General features: G+C 36.3%; 1 protein-coding gene across 2 annotated transcripts in view; it reads right to left on the bottom strand.

Annotated features, from left to right (window-relative positions):
- Nucleotides 1-3,620: 3,620 nt before the first annotated feature.
- The window catches only part of LOC127430778 (rhotekin-like), a 32,283-nt gene continuing 14,543 nt past the window's right edge, over nt 3,621-21,360 (bottom strand). For both annotated transcript variants that reach the window (XM_051680831.1, XM_051680832.1), the window contains exons 9-12: nt 21,199-21,330; nt 20,496-20,658; nt 10,396-10,500; nt 3,621-4,040 (exon numbers count right to left, since the gene is read on the bottom strand). In XM_051680831.1, coding sequence (XP_051536791.1) covers nt 3,937-4,040; nt 10,396-10,500; nt 20,496-20,658; nt 21,199-21,330 — 504 coding nt within the window. In that variant the 3' untranslated portion in view covers nt 3,621-3,936. The remainder of the gene's footprint in view (nt 4,041-10,395; nt 10,501-20,495; nt 20,659-21,198; nt 21,331-21,360) is intronic.

Here is a 21,360-nt window from a genome sequence, read left to right as displayed (position 1 = left end):
ACTTTCACCACTGTCAAATTCAAAACCATCAAATAGGAAAGAATGGGAGTAGTTCTTATACGGGGAAGTTGTCACAAGTATATCTCATTAACCATACAGTTTTGAGACAAAAGTTTGATTTTACAAATGCTTTTTTTTCTATAGCAGTGAATGTATAAGTTGGTTTCAAATACCTAGCGCAAAACATTCTTAAAATAAAATATTTGGTCGTCCAAACAAATTTTTTAAAATACATTTTTTATTATAGGTCTTGGGTGCAAGACCTATAATAAAAACCTATAATGTTTCTTTTCAGAAACATTAGGTTGGGGGCAAGTTGTAAATTTTTTATCAGGGTGTTTTAAGATGTGTTTTAGATGCTTTAATGTTATACAGTTTGTTAATTACTATAAATTTGTACATTTCTGTCATCCAAAATAATGGTTTGATATTTTTGTGTTACCTTTAACAGTTTTGTATTTAATTATTGTTCACTGTTCACAGCCTATAATAGGGTGTTTCTTGACAGATTTCATTGTGACAACATACCCCCCAAAGTGACTAATTAAAAATGGATTAATTTGTAGCCTTTCAAAGCAGGGATTAAAAACAATCCAAAAAAACTGCCAATATTTGCAAGCAACTTTATAGATATTTTACAATGAGCCCAAATGAGGAAATGAGGAAAAACTTGCTAAAAGGTGCATCCTCCTCATAGAACTACGGCAAGTGGGTACATAACATCTGGATTAGTTTAGTTGTCTAAAAGTTCTTCAGCATGTCACGGAAGGCTACATCAACATAGTGCACTTAGGCAAAGAAATGTGTGATGCAGCGGTTTCCTTCAGAATCAAATGCTTATTATGTTCTACTAAAAAGAGAGAAAAGTCATTTTTTCGAGCAACAGGAAGTGGTGTAATTCCAAAAATGCACTGTGATAAACCCTCTGGTCTTTGGTTTCATAAAAAATTTGTAAAACAAATTATCAGCACAAAATAATAACGTGATTGACCAGTTACCAGCATTTTAAAATAATGTTTTCACTCCAGAACAATTGAAAGAGACTTTGCCATTTTTGGTTACGTTAAGCAAATTTATTTATATATTTTTTTTTGTGTGTGTGTGTGTGTTTTAGTTTTCTGCCTCTACAGAATTTACAATAAAAAATAAACAAAAGTAAAAAAGTGAGACAACTAGCCCCAGCCTCCCGAAACGTACAGAAATGTCAATTTTCGTTGCCAAGAAACATTCGCTATTAATCAGCATGTGGTGTTCTTCATACACAATATCACATGAACGCTGAACCCAAGGACAGACAAAACTGAGGCCAAGTTTAAGCTATCTGTCACTTCCTCGTGCAAAAAAGTTGATGCACACCCACAGAGACATGTTTCAAGCAAACATGTGCATGATGGGACGTTGAGACACAAGTGTAGACATGTAAAAACACCCACAAATATGCACAGCCACATATACCTCCACACTGCACTAAGTAATTAACAGAGGAGTAGGTGGTAACCAGAAAAATGTCACCCATCTGTACTGGCACATTACTACAACTGTACAACAACAGACGCAGCTGCTCTTGCCTGAGATCTCACATTTGCACAATCCTCAGTTTCACCCCGTCTTCTTTGACCTCCCTGAAGGAAGTATCGTTAGTATGGAAAGAGCAAATGGGCACACAGCCAGATCTGACTGTTGCAGTTGCGATGGAACTCTGTTTATCACGTTGTGTTTGTGTCCAAAGGTGATAAGTGAATGAATACGTGCTCGCCCAGGTGCACGAGAGAGAATACGTGGAATTTTATGCGAGGTTTGTGTAACAGATAACTAGCACAAAAGATTTAATGTCTGATATTTTGGCTTTACCCAACACTAAAAAACTGTTAAAAGAATTTCTGGTATGGTTCCAAATTTGTTGTGTTCCAATTTAGCATCCTTGCCCTATAAACAAACAAAGTGAAGGATGTAATTATGTAGGGGTCGGCGACAAATAAGGATGGTCCAGATTATAAAATGGAAAAAACTTTTAAAACGCATCTTTAAAATGTAATCTTTAAAAAATAAATAAAAAAAATGCTTTGAAAACACAATTACATTTATGACTTTTTCGGAAGTATGACACTTGCCAATACAAAATGGTGGAGGGGTGACAAACATACCGACTCACCGCAATTCTCTCTCTCTGATTCCCTGTCATGTGGAGCTGGTCGATATAACAACAGGAGTAACACATGAGCATAATCAATTGAAATAGAGTGATTTAGGGCATTTTCAGACCTGTAGCTTGCCCTGCACACCCACACCACAGCAAAAATAATGATTGTTTTCAGACTGGTGTCCCTAACACTTCCCCCATCTGCAATTAGCAGGACAAAAACACAGTAAAGCCCCAAACTCATGCCATTGGCTGAGCTTATGTTGCTTCATCTGGCTTTCTCTGCTTAAACCAACGGAGAAATGCTTTGATAGCGCTACTGAGCAGAAGTATTAACACTTTTCGGGGTAATCAACCTACTTACAGTTGTCTCATGATTTATTTGATTTCCCCATGAAGTCAAAATTAGTGTTTTGTGTCTTTTGCCCATGTCTTTTATCTTTGAGACTATCCTCATGCTACTGTAATGTACACACTTTTAGCAGGCATTAGGAGTGCACAATTATAAGAAAAATCTTGTTCTAAAGCTAATTTTTTATTTTAATTGTTTTGGATTTTTCCCCTTTTCTCCCAATTTGGAATGCCCAATTCCCAATGTGCTTTTAAGTCCTTGTGGTCGCGTAGTCATTTGCGTAGTCCAGGTGGCGGAGGACGAATCCCAGTTGCCTCCGTGTCTGAGACCGTCAACCTGCGCATCTCATCACGTGGCTTGTTGAGCGCATTGCCACGGTGACATAGTGCACGTGGAGGCTTCACGCCATCCACCGCTGCAACCACACTCAACTCACCGCGCGCCCCACCGAGAACGAACCACATTATTGCGACCACGAGGAGTTTATCCCATGTGACTCTACCCTCCCTAGCAACCGGGCCAATTTGGTTGCTTAGGAGACCTGGCTGGAGTCACTCAGCACGCCCTGGGATTCAAACTAGCGAGCTAGCGAACTCCAGGGGTGGTAGCCAGTGTATTTTACCACTGAGCTACCCAGGCCCCCTGTTCAAAAGCTACTTTTTGAGTGTCTGGTGATGTTTCTTCAGCACTCATTTTTCAAAAAGAGGTGAAAAATAAAGCAAGCCTCTGGGCATCAGATTGTTTAAATTATGCACGTTAAGATCGAAATAAGAACAATCTTTAGATAGGATAGGAAAAACTATTTTAACATTGGAACTCTGTTATAAAACTAAAATAAATCATTTAGGCACCCCTTCTATGCCACCCACGTATTTAGTACATACTTGGCTGTCACACACATACTTGGCTCTTTTTGGGTGCTCTTTGAGCAAAAGTTGTTTGCTGGCTCGTGATGTCAACACAGTACATAGAAATCTCCCTAAGGCTGAGATCCTTTGGTACAGACTGTGAATCAGTTTGCTGACAGATATATGCTACAGACTAAAAGATGAAGCCCAGTAACAAAAACTGAGAAAGTTTGCATGTGCCACAGAAACACCACACCTATACACTATTTTAGTATGTGCTAACACATTTCACCTTTTTATTGTATTCAGTGAGATTATATGATACAAATGAAAGTTCATATGATTTCACATGTGATTATGCCACTCCTGAGCATAAAATTAACATGGATGCCTGGAACTTATTCAAAGGTCACTAAGTACATAGTGTACAATCACAATGCATGCTTTATCTGATTTGAGGTTATTTGGTACATGTTGTAGAAGAGTTTACTCTGAAACGCACGTCTCTTTGGAGTGCACATGAGGGCGTTATCCATGCCAGCACTGTTTTGTTTGTTTTAATTAATTTACGTGTTTGTATACAAGTTTAATTCGTATCACCTGTCATTATAATAGGTGGACAACAGGGTTTGGATTTCTGAAGAGACAGGTCTGTTCAGGGGTAGCAGATGGTTTCTGGTCTGCATGGTTGATGGCGTAACTGAACGAAAAAACAAAAACAACAAATACACCAAAATTAGACAAACAATGCATTTAAAAGGGATAATTCCTTCAGAAATGAATGTTTAAAAAAAGAAACTCTTCTGTGGAACACAAAAGGAGATGTTGAATGTTTCGAATGTTCACCATCTCAGTCGCCTTTAACTTTCATTGTATGAAAGAAAGATGCAATGAAAGTGAATGCCGACTGTGGCTAACGTTCAGTCTAATATATCATTTTGTATTCCACAGAAACAAGAAAGATATACAGGTTTGGAACAATATGAGGGTGAGTGACCTGGACATGTTTTCATGAGATTCACCCCAACTAGATATATGTAGATTTGCATATTATGTTCAAAACTGTACTATAATTTTTTTTCTTCATTTAAATACTTGACAACGTTCTGCACACTTATTTAGCATGCACACTGTGGCGCACTCTTTATGTAAAAGAAAGAAGGAACTTGATGACAAACGATACACAATATTTACTTGAATCAAAGGTAATATGTCTTTCCTTTTCTTTACAGTTTGTTTTTTTTTTGTGGCTGCGTTTATCTTTCAGCACATCGTGTTCCACACATATATTTATCGCTGTCTCACACTCTTGGTTCTCTCTGCTCTGCAAAACTGGTATGAGCTTCAAACACAGCACACAAAAGGTGCTGCACAATAATGTATTGCGTTCCCGGTTCAATGGCTGTACGTGCGTCACAGGCAATAAATTGTGAATATAGGTTGACAGCGCATCTGGATTGACTGTCTGCTCTCAAGTAAATTTTCTGGACAGAGACATCTCTGAAAAGCTGGATGAAATTGAATTTTTATGGAAAAATATGCACCATATTGAAAATAGCTTCATAATATGCCTGCTTAATTCATTATGCAGTACAGTATATGTATGTTTTAGTACTTTAGTAATGAACAATGATGTTGTGTGATAAACTAGTAAATAAAATGCCATACATCTATGGATGCGACAGGTAGCAGTTCATGTGATTATGTATCATTTCACTGTAAAATAAATAAATAAATAAAATTATTTGAATGGAAAAAGTAAAAATGCTTCAGTAAATACCTGTTAATTGCTTAACGCCAAGTGAAAAATGGTCTTATATTTAAAAATAAATGTATAATACACATATATATTGGCATCACTTTGAGAATGGACAAATTGGGACGTGGCCTGTAGCACCACCTATAGGCTCACATGGGCCATTTTTGGTGTGGTAGTTACTCGTGGCCTGTAGCATCAATGTGCCAACCTTTTTCCCAACCTAACAGACTGACACAGTGAAGGTTGTTTAGGTATTGATGCGATACCAGAATAAAACTAAATCAATCATTAAAGGGGCCTGGGTAGCTCAGTGGTAAAGACGCTGGCTACCACCCCTGGAGTTCGTTAGTTTGTTAGTTCGCTAGTTCAAATCCCAGGGCGTGCTGAGTGACTCCAGCCAGGTCTCCTAAGCCCTGAGTGACTCCAGCCAGGTCTCCTAAGCCCAGTTGCTAAGGAGGGTAGAGTCACTATGGGCTAACCTCCTCGTGATCGCTATAATGTGGTTCGCTCGCATGGTGAGTTGAGCGTGGATGCTGCGGTGGGTGGCGTGATGCGTGGGTTGACGATCTCAGACGTGGAGGCAACTGGGATTCGTCCTCCGCCACCTGGACTGAGGCGAATCACTATGTGACCACGAGGACTTAAAAGCACACTGGGAATTGGCCATTCCAAATTGGGAGAAAAAGGGGAAAAAATCAACAACAACAAAAAATCAATCATTAAAAAACTACCACCATCTTATTATAGGAAGCAATTAAAGTTATTTTAAACCTAACAAACCTCTTTATGTCATATGTTTTGCATGAAAATTATGCTTGTGCTATCTTTCTTTTAAAAAAAAAAAATGGCACTTGGTTTAATACATTTTTAACATTTAATACTTACGTTGTAAGACCACTGTATAATATGTTATTTCTGTGTCTTAATTAAATGAGTGTTTCACGTGTATAACATTACACATTTAGAAATAATAATTATTTTATCCCAGCACAAGTATTTATTTATTTATTTATTTATTTATTGGCATTCCTACTATAAATCTTAAAAGCAGTAAATAGTTTCTAAATACAACACTGTTAGACCTTACCATGCTTTTTAACAGTAACATACTGGCAACAGCGTACCTGCCAGCTAGGTACTGTAAAAAACGATTTACAATAAGCTACTGTGATTGCCGAGTACAGTAAATTACTGATTACTGTAATCGGTGGCTGAGGTATATTTTTATATTTATATTTATTTATTAGGATTCCTCCGGTAGGAGGAAACCTATTGTTTTTTTTAGTATTCTTCTTCTTCTTATTATTCCTATAGCTCTAAATTGCCCAATAACTCAAGATCTCCTTGGTAAAAAGTTTTGAAATTTGGCACATTGATACTACAGGCCATGAATGTGAGCCTATAGGTGGCGCTACAGGCCACACCCCAATTTGTCCATTTTCAAAGTGATGCCATTTCCACTCCATAAGTCTAAAATTTCAGAAACCTGGTAATATATGCCTCATTTCTCATGAGGAACAAAAAAGCCTCTAGAACCCATAAAGTCCACCATGATGGATTTTCCTGTACAATACAATTTGTCCAAAATTACAAAAATCTACTCCTCCTGAACCATAGCTCCAATTGACTTGAAACTCGGTATGTATGTGTAGGATACATGTCTTTCAATTTAATATTTAGCAAAAATAAATAAAATACAAAACGGCTGAAAGTTGCGCATTTATGTAAATGTCTACATTGTCTCAATATCCATATGTCCAAAAAATCTAATGCCATTTTGATTAATGTTTTTCACAACCTAACAGACTTCAAGATGACATCACTCCGAAGTACTGTGCAAAATTTCACCTTGATATGTCAAAAGATGACAGAATTACAGTTTACTATTATTTATCGCTAACGCTAAAATAATGCTTTACAAATCCGCTAGTCATAAAACCGATACTTTGATTCAATCACCAGTTCATATGAAGAGTCTTGCAATGTTTAATAACAAATTAATGAAATGCTGTGTACATGTGTGAAGTACATGTCTCTACCATGTCAATTTTTACATAATTTGCAATTTTGAGGAGGAATCTGCATTGCTGAGCAAAGACTACACTATTAAAAAAGACTATTAACAGCCATATCACCCTGCAGCTCTTGCCTGGTTGCCCACTATAGCTAAGCAGGGTTGAGCCTGGCCAGTACCTGGATGGGAGATCTCCTGGGGAAAACCAAGGTTGCTGCTAGAAGTGGTATTTGGGAGGCCAGCAGGGGGTGCTCACCCTGCGGTCTGTGTGGGTTCTAATGCCCCAGTATAGTGATGGGGACACTATACTGTAAAAAAGCACCATCTTTTGGATGAGATGTTAAACCGAGGTCCTGACTCTCTGTGGTCATTAAAAATCCCAGGACACTTCTCGTAAAGAGTAGGGGTATAACCCTGTTGTCCTGGCCAAATTCCCCCCATTGGCCTTTATCTACCATGGCCTCCTAATAATCTCCATCCCTGAATTGGCTACATCACTCTACTCTCCTCTCCACCAATAGCTAGTGTGTGGTGGGTGTTCTGGCACACTATGGCTGCCATCGCATCATCCAGGTGGATGCTGCACACTGGTGGTGGTTGAGGAGATTCCCCCTATACTATGTAAAGCACTTTGAGTGCCTAGAAAAGCACTATATACAGTGCATCCGGAAAGTATTCACAGCATGTCACTTTTTCCACATTTTGTTATGTTACAGCCTTATTCCAAAATGGATTAAATTCATTATTGTCCTCAAAATTCTACAAACAATACCCCACAATGACAACGTGAAAATGTATTAAAAAAAAAAAACAAAAAAAAAAAATCACATGTACATAAGTATTCACAGCCTTTGCCATGACACTCAAAATTGAGCTCAGGTGCATCCTGATTCCACTGATCATCCTTGAGATGTTTCTACAACTTGATTGGAGTCCACCTGTGATAAATTCAGTTGATTGGACATGATTTAGAAAGGCACACACCTGTCTATATAAGGTCCCACAGTTAACAGTGCATGTCAGAGCACAAACCTAGCCATGAAGTCCAAGGAATTGTCTGTAGACCTCCGAGACAGGATTGTATCGAGGCACAGATCTGGGGAAGGGTACAGAAAAATTTCTGCAGCATTGAAGGTCCCATTGAGCACAGTGGCCTCCATCATCCGTAAATGGAAGAAGTCTGGAACCACCAGGACTCTTCCTAGAGCTGGCCACCTGGCCAAACTGAGCGATCGGGGGAGAAGGGCCTTAGTCAGGGAGGTGACCAAGAACCCGATGGTCACTATGACAGAGCTCCAGCATTTCTCTGTGGAGAGAGGAGAACATTCCAGAAGAACAATCATCTCTGCAGCACTCCACCAATCAGCCCTGTATGGTAGAGTGGCCAGACGGAAGCCACTCCTCAGTAAAAGGCACATGACAGCCCGCCTGGAGTTTGCCAAAAGGCACCTGAAGGACTCTCAGACCATGAGAAACAAAGAATGAACTCTTTGGCCTGAATGGCAAGCATTATGTCTGGAGGAAACCAGGCACCGCTCATCACCTGGCCAATACCATCCCTACAGTGAAGCATGGTGGTGGCACCATCATGCTGTGGGGATATTTTTCAGCAGCAGGAACTGGGAGACTAGTCAGGATCGAGGGAAAGATGAATGCAGCAATGTACAGAGACATCCTTAATAAAAACCTGCTCCAGAGCGCTCTGGACCTCAGACTGGGGCGAAGGTTCATCTTCCAACAGGACAACGACCCAAAGCACACAGCCAAGATAACAAAGGAGTGGCTCCGGGACAACTCTGTGAATGTCCTTGAGTAGCCCAGCCAGAGCCCAGATTTGAACCCGATTGAACATCTCTGGAGAGATCTGAAAATGGCTGTGCACCGACGCTCCCCATCCAACCTGATGGAGCTTGAGAGGTCCTGCAAATAAGAATGGGAGAAACTGCCCAAAAATAGGTGTGCCAAGCTTGTAGCATCATACTCAATAAGACTTGAGGCTGTAATTGGTGCCAAAGATGCTTCAACAAAGTATTGAGCAAAGGCTGTGAATACTTATGTACGTTTTTCATTTTCTATTTTTAATAAATTTGCAAAGATTTCAAACAAACTTCTTTCACGTTGTCATTATGGGGTATTGTTTGTAGAATTTTGAGGAAAATAATTAATTTAATCCATTTTGGAATAAGGCTGTAACACAACAAAATGTGGAAAAAGTGAAGCGCTGTGAATACTTTCCGGATGCACTGTAAATGTAAGGAATTATTATTACACAATATCAAGTGTACAGCAATTAAAAATTTATTGTAACAATTATTAAATTTTTTTTATTTATTTTTTTTGACAGACTGAAGGAGCAGTCGTCACCAGAATCAAGTGAACACTGAAAAAAAGAATACTTGAAGAAAAAAAAAAAAAAGCTACTAAATACACCGCTACCTCAGTGGACAATTAATTGGATGAGTTTTGAGTTTTTAATAGGTTTCAATGTACTGATTTAATACCTAAAAGAAAACACTGTTTGTACTTAACAAATTATAAGACACACTACACTATCTCTACAAGTATAAAAAAGAAACAGAATATATTTTACACAGTGAAAATAAATGTAATATATTTGCATTTTTGCTTTTCACCACAACGACAATCCTAAACCTGCCATGCCAATAGTTTTGTTTTACACACTTCCTCAACATTTATTAAAAACATTTATTTCAGCAAACAATTTCCTCATGCCAAACAATGCATTTAACTGGTTCCCCCACAAGGGGTTTTAGGGAAGATAATTGCTATGTTCGGAACAGACTGCTATCTTACTACATAGGCCTACTGAATACGGCACAGTATACACTGCCTACTTTTTTAAAATGAAACAATAAACATTTAATATGCAAGCAGCATTTAGTATGCTACATTGATGTCACATGACTTCACTATGCTTATCATGACCTTGTAATGATCTTGTAAATAAAACTTTGTAATTTTTTTTATTTGTTTTACAATTTTTAATCAAATTTCTTCAATTACATTAGAAATGAACGGTCAAGTAAAAGCACATTCAGTTTTAGCAGGTAATCTGTAAAATTTGCATACTGTGTATGGTATAATGTATATACTATATACAACACTACAGTAAACTTAGTATGGTGGTAGTATTCTATTCCAAACACAGCCTATGTTATTATAAAGAAACCCTTGCTGGAATGCAAACAGCTTATAAACGAATGAAACTAGATGGAGGCAAGACAACAAGTGCAGCTTTATCTCATCTCACAATGCTCTTACCCATTTCATGATACAAAGAGCCCTGTTTCACTGTCACCGCTACTGGTTTCCGTGGAGACGGCTCCTCAATCTTCATGAGCTCATCACAACACTGTTTCCACTGGCCTAGACAGATAAAAATAGGCTGTCAATCAAACGACAGTTCTTAGTTGTTCTATATGTGGGTAAATGCATACTGTAACTGTAAATACCAGAGGACTTAAACAATGGTTTCACCTTAGCTCAGAGAGGAAATTAAAGGGAGTTCACCCAAAAATGAAAATTCTCTCATTATTTACTCACCCTCATGCTATCCCACATGTGTATGACTTTCTTTCTTCTGCAGGACACAAACAAAGATTTTTAGATGAATATCTCAGCTCAGTAGGTCCATACAATGCAAGTGAATGGTGACCACAACTTAGAGGGTCCGAAAACACATGTAAATCAGCAAAAAAGTAATCCATAAGACCCCAGTGGTTAAATCCATATCTTAAGGAACAATATGATAGGTGTGGGTGAGAAACAGATCAGTATTTAAGTTCTTTTTTTTTACCATAAATCTCCACTTTCACTTTTACATTCTTCTTCTGTTTTTGGCAATTCACATTCTTCATGTATATCACCACCTATTAGTCAGGGCTAGTCAAAGGTGGAGATTTAAAGAAAAAAAAAAGGACTTAAATATTGATCTGTTCCTCATCCACACCTACCATAGTGCTTCAGATGATATGGATTAAACCACTGGAGTCATATGGATGGACTTTAATTCTGCCTTTATGTAATTTTTTAAGATTCAGAGTTCTGGCCACCATTCACTTGTATTGTGAGGACCTACAGCACTGAGATATTCTTAAAAATCTTTGTTTGTGTTCTGCAGAAGGAAGAAAGTCAAACACATCTGGGATAACATGAGGGTGAGTAAATGATGAGAGAATTTTCATTTTTGGATGAACTATCCCTTTAAGAAAACATTATACAATGGGGTCCAAAAGTCAGAGAACTAGGCTTCTATTTAGCATTTTTCTAATTTAAAACAAAAATTTTCATTATAAATTTCATTATCAGCACATTAATTTAAGTAACCGAAATTGATTTTGATTGTATCACAATTCAAGCAGAATTGCAATATTTGCAAACTTCAGTGACTTTCTATTTATTTGGTATGTCTTCTTTTGGTTTAGTTACACAATGCCAGCTCAGCATACAGCATGAGCTGGCATGGAAAAATCTGATGATCCATGTTATCCAGCATTATTTAAGAATGTTCCAAAGAGTGTTCCATCTTGTGTGCTTTTTATATCCTAAATATTTCTTCTTCATTTGACATTTTCTTTGTTTTAAATTTTTCTTAAATTCTACAGCTTTGTTTATTTGCAGGATTAAGATTTTTAATGTGATCTCAGACTTTTGGACCCAACTGTATTTTGATCTGTTTACGGTAACAGGTGTAGGCCATATAAATCCCAATGTAGCTAAACCTGTGCTCACACGACATGTAATAAATACCTTGCATTAAAAATAACTTAGTCAAGGATGCTTTTAAGACGGACGTGCTTGTGTCTGCATATTTGTGTCAGATATATATTGAATTTCAAGCCTTCAGAAACACTGGTAGACATTTAACATCTCAAACCCGCCCCTGTTACACTTGTCAAGACTTCTTTATACTAAACAGCCTGTCTGTTTTCCAAATTATGACACATAAAGCCACCAGACAAGGATACAAGACGGGGTTGAAAATAATGCTACAAGTAATTACAGAAAAACTCCTTTTTGACAAACAATAATAATAAGCCCCTGATTAAGCAGAAACCATGACTGACTGCACACAAACCTGTCTGGCCAACAAATTTTAACCGTTTCGTCTTATCTGATACGCTTTTTAAGACGTGACGGTTACATAACATCTATTCTACATTCTATATTGGGCTTATCAGACAAAAGTATAATTCATAGAATGCCTTGTACACTTTTCAGTTGCCATAACAAACATTAAATTGCATTCAATGCTGTGATTCAATGCAGTGGAATTTCTGGCATTTGAGCTTGAATGTCATCTTTTATAAATTCATGAAAGAGATTGTATACAGTATATTCAATAAGGTTGCTTTAGAGACAAATAAAAGTATGCATGTTACTGAATGTGTAAAATATTAGAAAGCAAAAAATTCTGTAAAAATTCTGTAAAAATCTTTTTCCGCATCAACAGGTAAAGTCTACTTTCTTCATAAATAAAATGCTAGTTTTGTAGAAAAATTCAAATGTAGACAATTTAAATTTTTATAAACAGAAATTATATAATTATAAATTAAATATAAATAATCTATTTATATATTTATTTATATTATACAAAACTAATTTGGAAGCCTGCTGACCAAGTTTGTCCAAACTTTTGACTGTTTGTGTAATAGCTGATAGATTGAATATGGCTATAGGCAGAGAATTTTTCAACTCCTCCTAGACCTCGCCCATTCCTATCAACTGTTGTTAAACCAGAACAAAGACAGTGCTTTGTGATCAGATTCTGTAATGCAGCGTGTGAACTGTGTTTTGAGATACAGGTCAAACTGAGGTGATGCCTAAGCCGAAACTGCAAGACAGCAAACGGACATGTACGTGTGCACGTTTGTTTGGCACAACAAATTCGGCATCTCATATTTTCTTCATATTTATAGTTTGCCTATCATGTTGCAAAGTGTGTTGAGTGAGCAATGCTATACAAGCATAACATTCATGCTATACAAGCATAACACTTTGGGCAAGCATGGAACTTTGTCAAGAATTGTTGAAGACATTTGACAACAGACATTCATATATACTGGTCTTGCCTTAACAAAATTATATTTTGTTTATGGTAAATTCAAAGAATTATTTCAAAACTTTTCCTTGTAATGCTTAGGGGGAAATAATCCTTGTACAATTTTCTTGATATTCCATAATTTTTTCCATCAGAACTGTTCTTGCAACTTTTGGGTTAACATCTATTGATATATTCTGTTATTTCCTTGAACCAGCCATTTTAACACATCCTCCCATGTATGTCTGTCTTCACTGTTCAAAAATGTAACCTGCTTTTCTAGATGCCAAAAACACTGTTGAGTGAATGTTCAATAGTACGGCCATGGTTGGCTGACTGACAGTAGTTTATATCTTTCAAATGTGGAATTTCTAAAATCAGATATGTTGGGCTAAATGGAGCCAATTTCTGCCATTGGCTGCTCTAAATAATGAAACCGTCTGCCATAACTGAAGCCAATATGACTTTGTGTCATGAATTGAACAACGAGCGATTAAAAACATGCAAAAAAAACCAAAACAACAACTGCCCAGCAGAAATTAACGATACTGGCTTGCATTAACAGCACATACATTGACGAATAGCATAGAAAAAAAATTGCTCATGCTATTACAATCAGCATGTGTAAAAGTAAGATAAATACTAAATGACACATACATGGTTTATTACAATTTCTGTCCTAATATAGTCTCCATTTTATATATATATATATATATATATATATATATATATATATATATATATATATATATATATATATATATAAAATGTAATTTCTTTTAATTTTGTGGGAAAATATAATCTTTTTTTGTTTTTGTTTTTTTGGGGGGGGTTTTTACATACTTGACAGAGGTTCACCCACATAGTATCTACACTTCCATGAAACAAGAGTAAGGGGCCATTCAGACAGAAAATGCTCTTGCGTTAAAAAATTCTAGATGCAATGCAATGCATGGAACACAATCTCAAGACGTGTTTTTAAAAGTTGAAGTTCTTTTAAGGGTCTGTTCAGACTAATCCGTTCTTGCTTTAAAAACAGCAAGATGCAATGCAAAGACTGGACCACAATGCAGGTGTCTTAAGACATGTTTCTAATGTTCAAGTTCTTTTAAGGGGCTGTGCAGACAGAACACGTTCTTGCATGAAAAAAGCTAGATGCAACACAACGAATGGAACAAAATGCAGGTGCCTCCGGACTGTTTAGTTAAAGCAAAAACTGCATATGCCCAGGGAGTTCAAACTTTTTGTTGGTACTTCTCATAATGTGGAATTAATTGATTGAATAGTAAACAGATTTAAGAAAATTACTCATTCTGTTGGGAATTTGTTTTATTTTATTTTTAAATGGAACGTATGTTTTTTTTGTTTTTTTTTTATCCTAAAAACCCCAATGCAACAAAGGACATTGCATATACATGCACTTCTGCAGTCAATTCAGGATGGATGTAAAAGACACTTCATCACTAATCTTACAGTTCAATTAATAACCTTTAGTTTTAAAAATTAGCCACCAAAAATCTACTCAGTTTACTCAATTTATATACAGGTATGACTTGTATTCCACATAGCTAATATTGGTATTATATTAATCCTGTATACTATATACTTTTTTCCTCCACTTCCTAACATCTTATCAAGCTTTGGTTACCTTGCCACAGTTGCCTTTGTCTTGCTTATTGGGGGCCTAATTTTTAAGGCATGATTTTCAATGATATTCTTTAATGAAACTGCTCAACATGGACTTTAATACATTACAGAGCAATTTTCTATAAAGCTGATATGAAACGATGAGTATAGTGAAAAGCGCTATGCAAATAAAAGGACTTGATTTATGCCTAAAAGATAAAGAACCTTTTCACCTGGCCACAAAGGATCCTATAGGGTTCTTTTGATTGAACCCTAATGAAAAGTTCTATAATGGAACCTTTTTTGGGGTTCCAAATATGAAGTATAAAATGAAATGTAAAGCTAACCTTAACCCTTGAGGGTTCTATATAGAACTTTTTCTTCTCAGAGTGAAGCATTGCGATCATGTGGTGAAAAGTCACAAAACATTCCATGCAGGTTATTCTTGCAGTTCAATTTATTCTTTATTTATCTTTATTATAGGGTAAAGTGACTAAAACGATGAGGAAAAAAGCATAAAAAGACACATACACTACCAAGAAAATGCCCAGAGTATGAAATTCTAAGTGCTGGAACATTCTGACAGATTGATGTCACTTCCAAGAACAATGCTGCTTCTAAATCAGGCATTGTTGAAATATTTTGAACATATTTGGGTGAATGTCAAAATGTGAGAAAGCAACATATCTGCAAGACACAGCTGCTTTTAGTAGCCACTGGGACGCTAACTTTCATAAAGACAATAACATACTTTGGTCAGCTTAAAAACCCTGAAACTAATATCTTCAAATTCATCTAAGCTTAAAACTGACAGAAGATATTATCTGGGTATACGTATGTGGCAAAGGGCTCATGGTAATCTAGGTTGATGAATGATATTGATATTCTTATGAGTCATAGGATGAATACGATCACTGCAGAAAAGGTTTTGGTGACTTATATTTTATATTCTCTCTCCTTCTTCATGCTCTCTCCCTCTTTCTCATCCTATGATCTTTTTCTGCTTAATTTTATTTATGTATTTATTTATTTATTATTTTGATATTGACATGATGATTTTACATTCTTTTAAGAAAAAGGCCAATCAATATTTTTTTTTTTCTGATATTGATTGCAAAAATTTCATTAAAAGTGATAAAAAATGACGATCAGTTACAGTATTTAAAAACAAAACTTCATGTCTATTTGTCAGCTACTCATCTATCTTTAATGTTTTCAACATTTCACTATCTCATTCCTGCTCTTCTCCAACAGGTCATCATCACCCCATTTTTAAGAGCGATAAGGGATGAATTCCAGTTTGAAAGGAATGTTTTCATGTGCCATTGATGTACATAATTTCCTTTTGTACTTCTGTAATAACCTCAATATCCTCATACCAAAAAGTAAAAAGTGGTAAGGTGCTTACAAATATAAATGCAGACTCACATAAATACACACAAGGAAATGCTACCATGTGCACAAACACATTTTTAATTACACAATTGTGTGTCTCTCTTCCAGGGGCGGGGGCAGAAGGGTGGCACAGTGTGAGCTTTGCCACCCCACTTGCCACCCCAACTCGGACACCATGCTCGCGTCCTGGAGACGGTGCGCAACGGCTTGACCCATTCGTGTCACGCATAGTCTATAACAACATTCTACCCTCCTTCCACCCACTCTGACGTCTGGCAGGACACAGCGTTCCTCCTCAGCTGACAACCTCCCCCTCTGTACCTCTGTTTTATAAGTCCCTAAGGTGTAGTATCAGGGCGCAGTAATTAAAAAATGCAGATAAGCAAAAAGTAAATAAACCTAGATTAAACCTTCACCTGCCTTGAAAGTTTCAATAAGACAGGCCTAACTGGTCGCAAAACCTGTCGCCAACGTTCTGCTTGATCACATCTGAGGCAACAAGCAATGGAATTCCTTCACACATTTAGCTTCCGAGTAAAAAATCCTGAACATGCACAACCTTTCATTTTTCACTTATTTTTAACCAGCCAAAGGCTCTCTCTCTCATATGCGTTTTTATAGTAAAAATATTGTGGCACTGCAGAAAAATAAACCAGTATTATGCTTTGTGCTAATATCAGGGAAAGAGGTATTTATTTTAACTGAGACGAGCATGCCATTGCTAAACTTTTTGTGATCTTTAAAGCACTCAAATTGATTTTAAGGAAGTAATATTTCCAAAAACACAGAACTGTACTTTGGAAATATATAAAGTGAATACTTAAAGTACTGTTATATAACACCTAGTTATGGTCTTCTAATCTTCACTGTTTCGCATCACTGCTGTATGGAACTGTTGTTTAAAAGCAATATCATACAGTATGAGCAAAAGTGCTTTTGATTAATTATGAAATTGACAATTCCATCCCGCATGCTGACTGGTCAATAAGTGATCCAACATTTTTATTTAACAAGTTCCTGCACCTAAAATATTTTTATTATGTAGTAGGAATGCACCAATACCGCTTTTTCTCTCCTGATCTGATTCCGATATCTGACCTCTCGGTATTGCCCAATACCGATCCGATACCAGTGTTGTTGTTTTATAAATCAGTTAACCCTTATGCTGTGTTCCGATAATTTGACACGAACAACTTTTTTTTTATTACAGTTTTTTTTTTTTTTTTTTTTTTTTTTTACTTAATCCAATTGGAATAAAATTTCTTGACTTTGTTCACATTTGGCATCTTAAAAAAAAAAAAAAAAAAAAAAAATGATTCAAATGAAACTGACCATTTTCTTTACATTTTATAGGTTTTATTTCACTTTGTTACACCTGTTGTGTTTCTGGTCAAAAATGACAGGCCATTGGAAATGAAAGTGTTCAGGAGCCTGTCCAACCATCTGATGAGCACATATGTGCATGTGTACTTGCACACATAAAGTCCTCGGACATGTATAGACACCAATACTCACACCCACACACATACACTCACACAAACAAACACACTGTGGTTTCCTAGGCAAGCACTGAAATTTTGATTTTTACCAATGCAGCAAAGGTTCAGAGGTTGCCTGGTAATCCAAAGGGTATGTGGGGGTGTGTGGGATGTGTGGGTGAGTGTGTATGTGTGTATGTATGTGTGTGTGTGTGTGTATGCATACACACACACACACACACACACACACACACACACACACACACACACCTGTGTTGTTCCATAGGAATTTATAAGGAATGAATGGATGAGGTTACAAAAAAAGAAAAAAGGAGCATTCAGAAGCCTGTCCAACCATTAGATGAGCACATATGTGAATGTGTGCTTGCAGACAAAGTCCTCAGACATGTATACACACACACACACACACACACACACACACACACACACACTCTTTGATATCCCAGGCAACTTCTGAACTATTCTTTACAGGAACAAAGGAAAAATATTATAACAATGGGTTTTGGGAACATTCACATTCTCACAAAGTGTAAGAACAATGTTTACTAATATACAGAGGCAATTTCTTTTACCTTGTATAAGATCAATAAAACCTACTGTCAATAAGTTCCAAAAAGAAGTACAAAACCTGTTCTAATTAATAGATATCAAGATAACAAAATGATCTAATGCAATATCTAATGAAAATATATTCATAATGAGAGATTTTCATACATTTTAGTGCTCCAGTCATTTTATACCAGGAACACAAGTGTGACTTTCTGCCATTTTTTAAATAAAAGCAAAAAAAAAAAAAAAAAAAGACAAATTCTGGTTAAACATTAAAAGAAAGTAGTGTGATAAACAGGATATAAAATTATATGTATGGTATTTAATATAGTAAAAATATCCATAAAAAAAAGCTTTTTTTAAAGTAAAAAAATGTAGTTGCATTAACTCTGCATTAATACATTTAGGCCTATTGTCAATCAATTCCGGTACAAAACCTGTTCTAGTTACTAGCAATGAAGTCCAATAAAAAATATTTAATGCAATATTTAGTGATATTATATGGTTTATGTGAGATTCATGAACCATTTAAATGGGTCGGTCATTTTGACCCAGGAACACAAGGAGTGGCAGCAAATGAGGAACACAGCACAAAGGTTAAGAATATCTATACCTCACTGTGTGGAATTGATTGGGGGGAAATCTTTTATATGAAAAGAAACACAAACCTTTAACTACACATTATTTTAATATAAATGGATAGCCTATTAAGAAAAACTTTATTGTTAACTAGTCTACTGGATAATGCAGCAGCAAAATTAACAGTAATTACAGTGAACGTCTTTAGTAGAAAAGAAGTCAGTTTTCAAATTGTATCTGGACATAAAAAGATATAAAAATAATAACAATTGTTATCATTATTATTATATATGTTTAGAATTGTATTAAGCAACAGTAATATATATTCAGCCATGCCTTCTTAACTTTAAAACCACAGAATTTTATTTTGGCAAAACACTCCAGGAAGTCCTTTGAGTGTGTATATATAGTCTAGTTCACAGTAGTTTAACACGCTTCTTATTAAAAAATCTGGTGAAATGCTCCTCCGGTGCCGTTCCCAATGCATGTTAAGCTAATGAAACTATCAAGCATCTATTTTAGATCTTGCTCATGTGTAGCGCTCACATATTGCTGCCGCTCAAAGAGCTGAAAATAGAAGCGCATTATCACAAACCTAGCACGTTCTATGAGTGTGTCAACACAGCAGCATGCATTCATCGAAACACACTGCACATGCATGTTATATATTTACTTATTAATGAAACCTTTTGCGAGTCATACTGTAATGGTTCTTTTATTATTTATTTTACTGTTCTTTTATGCCATTTTTGAAGCTTGACAGTAACGACCATTACTAACACACAGTATCAGATTTTGATCGGGCTTACCGGACCGATCCCCGATCCAATTAAAAAATGTCAGTATCGGAGCTGATACTGATCCAGGTATCAGACCGGTACAACCATATTCTGTAACCACTTTATAAAAGAAGTAAGGCACATTCTTTATCGCTTGAATAGAACATTATATATACATATCTAGCATGAAAATAAAAAAATATTCTACTTCACATTAGAAAACATATTTTAGAATTTAGCAGACTTTTTATCCAAAGCAATGTTAAGTAAACTAATTGCAGATGTTTATAGTTAGGAGGACTCTCCTCCTTTTTTTCTTGTTTTTAGGAAGCCATTTATTATTAAAGAAATTGATTTATTTTGCAGTCTATATATAGTCTAGACATTTTGCTTTGAGGTGATTATTATGTTAGCAAGCTCTGACATTCAGGGTGTCAGCTACTGCTACATGTAATTTTTTTTTTAAAAGGTATTGTTTAATTGCTTAAACAAACGATGCAATTCGGCTATGCTGGGTCTCTTAGAGTTACAGTATATACCCCCTTTGTAGGGAATTACTGGTCTAGACTTTGGTCTCTGTCCACTTAGAAATGTTAAGCTCAAAACCAAATTCTGAAAATATAACAGTATCTGAACAATGCTGGTTATGAGCCCTTGGCAGATGTCAAATAAGCATTTCTATAAAGGGTTTGCAGTATGTTAATCCTTCATGGTGGACTTCCAATTGTCACTGGTACTGGTACATAGGTACTTATTTTAACTGACACAACACAACTGATGACACAACACAACAATCTTGGTTGGAAGCCTGGTGTAGTGGGTGGGTTTGGGTCTAGCATGTTTTGTCTATGATATCTTGACTATTCTAGAACAGCTCTGATAAAAAATACTTACTCATGTCATAGAAATGCTGCCAGAACGCTTCCATCCAGCTGTGTGTGTCTTGAGACGTTTGCATGAGAAGCGTGTATGTAGTCTCATCAGCAGACTGGTAAATTATAGTGATACTTTGGGTATTTAATGCCGGATCTCTGTCTGTGGCACGCACACGAGCGTCCTAAAGCAGGTCCCCAAACACAGAAATAAACATCTTAAAAATATGGTTCCAAGACAAGGTGTATATAATTACTATGATAGATGGCCAAAGTAGTAAACAACTTCCAACATCATGTAAGCTGCAACACTGGATTTACAAGACACAGGTAACACATATTTTGCATCCTTTTACCAAAAACTGATGCAATGCCACATGTATGCACACTAAATAATGAAGCATTCAGAATGATACAGCAAAGCTCTCAGTTACATATTTACACATTTTCTAGTTTGATATACAGTATATATACACAATGCTGTCATATTCAATAAAAAATTCCAAACTGTGCCATATGTATATATAGTCAAAGCCACTGTGGGCCTAAACAATACCCTTACAGTGACCTCTATTGGTTAAAAGATGCAACTAATGCTTCAGAATGGATACAGGCTGTCTGAATAAACCACAAAAAGTATTTAGACACTTAAACAGCATGAATTTCATTGCAATAGATAAGAAAAATACCAACTAGTGTGGCTTCATCTGAATGCACTGACTGACCTTATTAATTGGAATAGTGAACAATGGTTTCTCTGAAGATTCAGTATCATCTTGCTGCTGGTAACACTTTAAATCAGTCCCTTTCAGGACACCATAGACATCTCTCCAGTCCTCTGGATTGTCCTCTGATTGCTAAAAAGAGATGAAAAATAGATTAAATGG

This window comes from Myxocyprinus asiaticus, chromosome 40, assembly GCF_019703515.2.
Source record: "Myxocyprinus asiaticus isolate MX2 ecotype Aquarium Trade chromosome 40, UBuf_Myxa_2, whole genome shotgun sequence".
Taxonomy (NCBI): Eukaryota; Metazoa; Chordata; class Actinopteri; order Cypriniformes; family Catostomidae; genus Myxocyprinus; species Myxocyprinus asiaticus.
The sequence above is the reverse complement of the archived record's forward strand: the minus strand, read 5'-3'. Positions and strand labels throughout refer to the sequence as shown.